At 40.1% G+C, this 7,122-nt stretch overlaps 1 protein-coding gene across 2 annotated transcripts in view; it reads right to left on the bottom strand.

The window, feature by feature from the left end:
• Positions 1–4,106: 4,106 nt before the first annotated feature.
• Positions 4,107–7,122, bottom strand: part of RpS2 (ribosomal protein S2) — a 52,336-nt gene continuing 49,320 nt past the window's right edge. For both annotated transcript variants that reach the window (XM_053787754.1, XM_053787753.1), the window contains exon 5: positions 4,107–4,468. In XM_053787754.1, coding sequence (XP_053643729.1) covers positions 4,145–4,468 — 324 coding nt within the window. In that variant the 3' untranslated portion in view covers positions 4,107–4,144. The remainder of the gene's footprint in view (positions 4,469–7,122) is intronic.

Raw genomic sequence — 7,122 nt, 5'->3', positions numbered from 1 at the left:
CTATCGAAAACCCACCAACCAAAACGATCTTCTCCACTTCTACTCTCACCACGACACCAAAACCAAACGTGGTGTAATTATAGGCTTCTTCCTGCGTGCACTCAGAATCTGCAGCAATGAGTTCCTTGAGGAAGAATGCACTATAATTGAACAAGTATTTTCTAAACTCCACTATCCTCGTCACTTCATCAGAGACTGCAGACGGCGGGCATTAAACATCTTCAACACACCCAGAGAAGACACTGCCGAGAAGAGATACATAGTCCTCCCCACCAACTCCATTGCCAAACATGTTTCCAACATCTTTTCCAATACATCATTCCAAGTATCTACCTCCACAACCACGACCATCAAGGACATCACCAGTAGTAGACAGGACAAGCCTCCATCCTCTGCAGGGGTATACATAATCCCTTGTAATGACTGCAACAAATTATATGTGGGCGAAACATCAAGAGACCTCCAAACACGTATTTCAGAACACCAATATGCAAGCAGGACTGACGATACAAGGAATGCCTGTGTACAACATCGCAATTCACACAACCATTTAATTAACTACATAAACTCAAGACTTATCGCCACAGAAGAAAACACTCAATACCGAAGAATCCTGGAATCATCGCTTATCTCTATAACCAACAATTTCAACCAGAACAACGGCTTCTATAACATAGCTGAACCACTCGCCAAGAAACTTCTTCATCGCTATCCCACATAAGAACATAGAACACTGCAGAAGGTCTACTCACAACTTGTCCAATACCCCTGCCAAGCTACCCAAGACTCTATAACTCCACCCGGTAGATCATCAGATGCAGCATTCTCCACCTGACCTCAACATTCTGAACATGACTATAAATACTCCCGTACCTTCCACCCCAGGTAGATCTGTGTGTGACTTGAAAAAGCCCACTGTGTGGGTGAAACGTTGTCAATAAAGGGTCACATTATGCTGCATGTGTGTTTATATTTCCACTGTGTCGGTATTTGATACCATTTATTTCCATGGGAATGGACAGCTGACGGATAATGAACTGGAAATGTGTTCCTTATTTAATGACTATTTTTTGTCAGTTTTTACACAGGAAGTTGTAAATGAGATTCCAGTAATTAACAATTATTTAGTTCCTGATGAATTTAAGTTAACTAATATTACTGTCACGAGGGACATGGTTATTAAACAGATAGACAAACTGAAGCAAAATAAGTCCCCGGGACCCGATGAGCTGTTTTCCAGGGTACTTAAGGAATGCAAGATGAAGCTTAGTCAGCCATTAACGAGTGTATTCAATGCGTCCATCCTTACTGGTGTTGTGCCAGAGTTGTGGAAGATGGCTAATGTGGTTCCTATATTCATATCAGGGGATAAGTCCACTCCTTCAAATTACCGTCCAATAAGCCTGACATCTATAGTGGGCAAGTTATTAGAATCAATTATAGCTGACATTATCAGAAGTCACCTTGAAGAGCATAACTTGATAAATGAATCTCAGCATGGATTCACGAGAGGTCGTTCCTGCCTGACATTCTTCAATAGAACATTTGAGGCAGTTGACAGTGATAAGGAATATGATATTGTTTATTTGGATTTTATTATTATTATAATCAAGGGGGATATTTGGATTTTAGTAAAGCCTTCGACAGAGTACCTCACAAGAGACTCTTAAGAAAAGTGGCAGCTCATGGTATAGGAGGTAAAGTTCTAGCATGGATTGAGGCATGGCTTACCAATAGAAAGCAGAGTTACCATTAATGGAGTGAAATCTGAATGGGGATTAGTCACTAGTGGCATTCCACAAGGATCAGTTTTAGGCCCTCTCTTGTTCATAATTTACATTAATGACCTTGATGAAGGGATTACTAGTGACACGAGTAAGTTTGCTGATGATACAAAGATAGGCCGTATAATTCACTCTAAGGAGGATATCAATGAACTCCAGGACGATTTGGACAAATTAATGTCTTGGTCTGAAAAATGGCAGATGAAGTTCAATGTGGATAAGTGTAAGGTACTTGCCCTTGGTAATGAAAATAACCCTCAAAGCTATAATCTAGGTGAAGTAGAGCTTTATCATACAGAATGTGAAAAAGACTTGGGAGTCATGGTAAGCAGAAATCTAAAGCCGAGACAGCAGTGCCTTAGTGTGCGCAACAAGGCCAACAGATTACTTGGATTTATCTCAAGAAGTATAAGTAACAGAAGTCCAAAAGTTATTTTACAGCTCTATACATCACTAGTGAGGCCTCATTTAGATTATGCTGCTCAGTTTTGGTCCCCTTACTTCAGGATGGACAGACTCATTATAAAACATGCAGAGAAGAATGACTAAAATGATTTAGTGTGTAAGGAACCTCCCGTATGAAGATAGACTTAAAGCCTTAAATCTCCACTCTCTGGAGAGGCGTAGAATGAGGGGAGATATCATTGAAGTGTATAAATGATTGACAGGCATAAACAAGGGAGATATTAACAGCTTGACAGGAAAGTATTTGGCCTTCAGTGTTGCCAAGGAAGGTTCTTTAACAATGAAGTACTCTTGATCCACTTTTACTAAACAAAACAAAGGCAGCTTCACTATCTCTGAAGTCTTAGCTGTATAGCCCTTGTGGCTTAGCGCTTCTTTTTGATTATAATAATAATGAAGTCTTAGCAAGAATCCTCCTGAAAACAGTAAACTCTGCCATCACATTGTCTCTCCTGTTAATACTACACAAAGCACATTACATAATGAACATTGAAACAGGCCTTCTCTATCCAGTCTATATTTGTCTAGCCTATTTTTGTTACCCAAGTAATAGCTTTTATATCCCTTTGCTGTATAGTCCTTGTGGCTTAGCGCTTCTTTTTGATTATAATAATAATTTTATATCCCTTTACTCATGTACGAGTTAATTGCTCTACCATATTATTATACTACTACTACTAATGTTGCTGTATAGCCCTTGTGGCTTAGCGCTTCTTTTTGATTATAATAATACTACTACTAATGTCACTACTACTACTACTACCACTAGTATTGCACCTCACTCTGAGCCTATATATACCCTTTGTGTCCATGTACTGTTTGTAACGGCTTGACAAAGCTCCTGGAGAGCGAAATGTTGCCACAAAATAAGAACACAAGAATGTAGGAACACTGCAGAAGGCCTACTGGCCCATACGAGGCAAGTCCTTATCAAAACGACCTCTACCTAAAGCTACCCAAGAAATAACTCCCGTACCCCATGACACCAATCAAACCCAGCCCCTCCCACTCATATATTCGTCCAGTCTCTTCTTAAAGCTACCCAAGGTCCTAGCCTCTATCACCCCACTGGGAAGACTGTTCCACACATCTACAACTCTGTTAGAAAACCAGTACTTACCTATGTCCTTTCTAAATCTAAATTTATCCAACTTATATCCATTATTTCTGGTTCTTACCTGGTTCGACACCCTCAGTACTTTATTAAAGGACCATCTAATTATCATTATAATAAAAAAGAAGCGCTAAGCCACAAGGGCTATACAGCAGGACCATCTAATATATGGATTATAATTATAATCATGGGGGGAGCGCTAAACCTGCAGGATTTTACAGCACGTGGGGGGAGGGGATGGAAGATATTCAGGCTCAGTTCAAGGAACTGCAGCACAGATCCAATTCCCTAGATCGTGAGCCCCTCACCACCGTCAAAGAACCTCCCTTGAGGGGATCTAACATTATCATAATCAAGGGGAAGCGCTAAACCCGTAGGATTATACAGCGACTGGGGGGGAGGGTGTGGAAAGAATTCAGGCTTAATTCGGGGAACTGGAGCACAGATCCAATTCCCTAAATCAAGACCCCCTCACCAACATTAAGGAACCTTCCCTGAGGGGAAGGGGATCTAATAAATGGAACGTTATCCAGTGAAAACTGACACACATGTGCAACATCTGGGTATCTTCATTGTAGACGTTTTGCCATCCAGTGGCTTTATCAATAGAGATTCTAGGACAATCTGGAGACAGTAGAACTATATACAAAAGATGAGGTAATCAGTCCCTCAGCCTTGGAGTTGGTGTGAAGATTCTGGAGCAGAGGCGTTATTTCTATAGAGGGAAGGAAAAAAAAAGGCCATTAACACCGTACTTTTATTTACGGTAAGAACAACTTTTCTAGTAAAGTTTAGTTTCCTGGCGCTGTTCCGAACTATTCTTGTGGTATTTTGCCAGATAGTCTGTAAACTCTTGGTAAGGAGACTTTGTAAATACAGTCTCTTTCCACAAATCTGGTGTGAGGAAAGCGTAAGTCTTGGCAATAGCAGCATACGTGGCCTTGGCAAAATTACCCAAAGTAGCGGTTTGTCCTCGGGCACTAGTGTAGCAATCTTCAATACCAGCCATCTGCAGAAGCTTCTTAGGAACAGTGGCTGCCACAATGCTGGTACCACGTGGTGCAGGGATGAGCCTCACCAAAACAGAACCACATTTACCAGTTACCTGGAAAGATAGATAGTTAACAGCTGGAAAGAATCTTGCATCAATAACATTAACCTAAGGGGTGAATTTGAAACTTTTTTTTTTTTTTTTTTTTTTTTTGCAAATTCCATATACAATTTGACATCACTAATTCAGCACCACTGAAACATGTAGGGTACCAGATTAGAGTGGTTAGGTTAGAATACACTTAACACAACAGCAATTTCACCCACTTTATGCCCTGTTTTTGGCCTATTCCATCTATTCTGTTGACTGAATGCAAGAAACTGCCCATTTGCCTATTTCAACTACCCAATAAAGTGGTCAGGAATTGGTAATTTGGCCAATTTCACACAAATTTCAAGAGATGCCAATTTCAAAACAGGGTTCAGAATAAGCAGACATTCCTGGCACTAAAATAACATTTTCTCAGTTCATCGGTCACGTCTCCATGCCCCTCTTATATTACGCTTGCTTTCCATTTTGAATTCTTATTCAGACCAAAAAATAGAAGATAACTGCATAAATAATGTCAACCCATTCGTGACATTGGCATGTTCAAACCCATTTGAACATCGGCAAAAATTAAAAATTTCCACTGCTTTGAGCTCAATTTTAAGGTAATTTCTGGCATGAAACCAATCAAAATTATATCTATCTCTGTAATATATCTTCCAGTCTATGGCATGAGACCAAAAATCGAGAATACAACCACACAAACCATACGAAAATACACAGCAAAAGTCACCCCTTTACATCAAAAGCACGTTTGCCGTTTTTTCACATTATGCACTGCGTGCTGCAGGATTTTTTTTTATATACAGTGCACACTAACCACACAGACCTATTCTCTCATATATAGGCCCAAATTTACCGGTCACAGCTTATCTGAGCTGAGCTGAGCTCAAGGTGACCAACAGTGGCTTCAAAACCACTTATCTTTTATGGACAATGTATGGTGTATGTGCTTTACACAACGAGAAGCATTTCTTTTATTCACTGGAACCATGACTACAGCCAAAAGTAAGCAGGTTGTAACAAATGGACAAAAGGAAATTGGAATGATTGGAATGACTTATACAGTAAGTAGTGCCGCCAAACAGTAGCGGCTTGTTGGTGAAGCAACCCCAGAAATTTGAAATCATGCTAGCCAAAATTAGAACCAGATTACTGATGGAACCGGATTACTGATGACCAACCTGTACTGCATTGTGACAGACTGCAGTCTATTAACATATAGTGAACTGTGAAAGGCACTTGGCAGTCTTTACAGAGTTGGTGGACATCTATCCATATAGAATTTGTGTGGAAAGTGTAGCCAACTTGCAAATATTTAATGGCAGTTTCTCACATTCAAAACAATACTAATATAATCAAGTCATATGTCATACAGAACTGCAGAGAGGTATGTACAGGTAAGGGCAGGAGTGAGCAAGGGTAGGAGTTAGTAGAGATGGGGAAGAGTGCAAGAGTAAAATCTAAAAGTTATTGCAATACATTACTTTGTAAAAAGTGAGTCTGCATCAAAGGTTTCAACTCTCAGTGAGGTCAGTGTGAGTGTTGGGTTATACTGAACACAGTAATCAAGAACTTTGCCAGTTACAAAAGTTATTCTATATTGTACAAAGACAGGCTTGGTGTAACTTTATTTCTAGGCATTTGTTTTAACAAGATTCACCCCTTCCTCCCATGATGATATTGGTCTAGTTTCCAAGGTTTCAAACTACGTAACAGTTTCAAATTGAGAAGCTCAAGTAACTATATGATCTCTCTAAAGTCATTTTGTATTCCTTATTTTGACTTCATTTGCAAACAAGAATACACAGTACTATTACTTGGGTTACTCTTATTAGCTACACTGTACCCTTTCTGATATTTAGTGTATCATGCCATTTCTTATTACATATTTCCTTTATGTTAAATTACATAGTTACATTAAACTTATCCTTCAAGCTAGTGCCAATCCTGTTACTCAAGCCTTTTTCTTCAGTTTGCCATAATGGCCTGCAATGTCTTTCATTCATGCAAATGGTGGCATTGCTGCCCTTTCTGCACATGCATTTACAAAATTTTTGTTCCATAGACTTATCAACATTCTAGCCACCTATCTGCAGGGAAGGAAAGGCAAGGTACAGCATTTCTTACCTAGTTAATAGCAATGGCAAATTCTAGATGGGAGATTTATGATCACTGGGGTTAGATATGGACATCATGATGCTTTGCAGCTTACTGGAATTCAGATTATTATTATTATTATAATCAAAAAGAAGCGCTAAGCCACAATGGCTATACAGCGCTGCAGGGTAGGGAAGGAAGCGAGGGTATTGGATGGCAGAAGGGAGGAGGGATGACCAGCAGGTTACAGAAAACAGCGGGGCAGGGGATAGTACGGGGGTAGAGGGTAGCAAGAGATTGAAGTAGAAAGGGCTGAAGGTATCAGAATTTGTGAAGTAAGTCAGTTGTTGTCAAAAAGTCAATGAGAGTGTCCGGATGAAAGGTGGGTCCATCAGCGAGAAGGGAAGGTAAAGAGAGAGTAGCGGAGCGAAGACGACGACAGAGGTAAATTCTGCGTGCTCGTTGATAAAGTGGGCAGTCCAACAGAATGTGGCTGACTGATAATGGAGCTTGGCAATTCTCACAGAGAGGAGCAGGACGCCTCTCCATGAGATATCCAT

This window comes from Cherax quadricarinatus, chromosome 47 (assembly GCF_038502225.1).
Source record: "Cherax quadricarinatus isolate ZL_2023a chromosome 47, ASM3850222v1, whole genome shotgun sequence".
Taxonomy (NCBI): domain Eukaryota; kingdom Metazoa; phylum Arthropoda; class Malacostraca; order Decapoda; family Parastacidae; genus Cherax; species Cherax quadricarinatus.
Note: the sequence above shows the minus strand (reverse complement) of the source record. Positions and strands in the feature narration are given on the sequence as shown.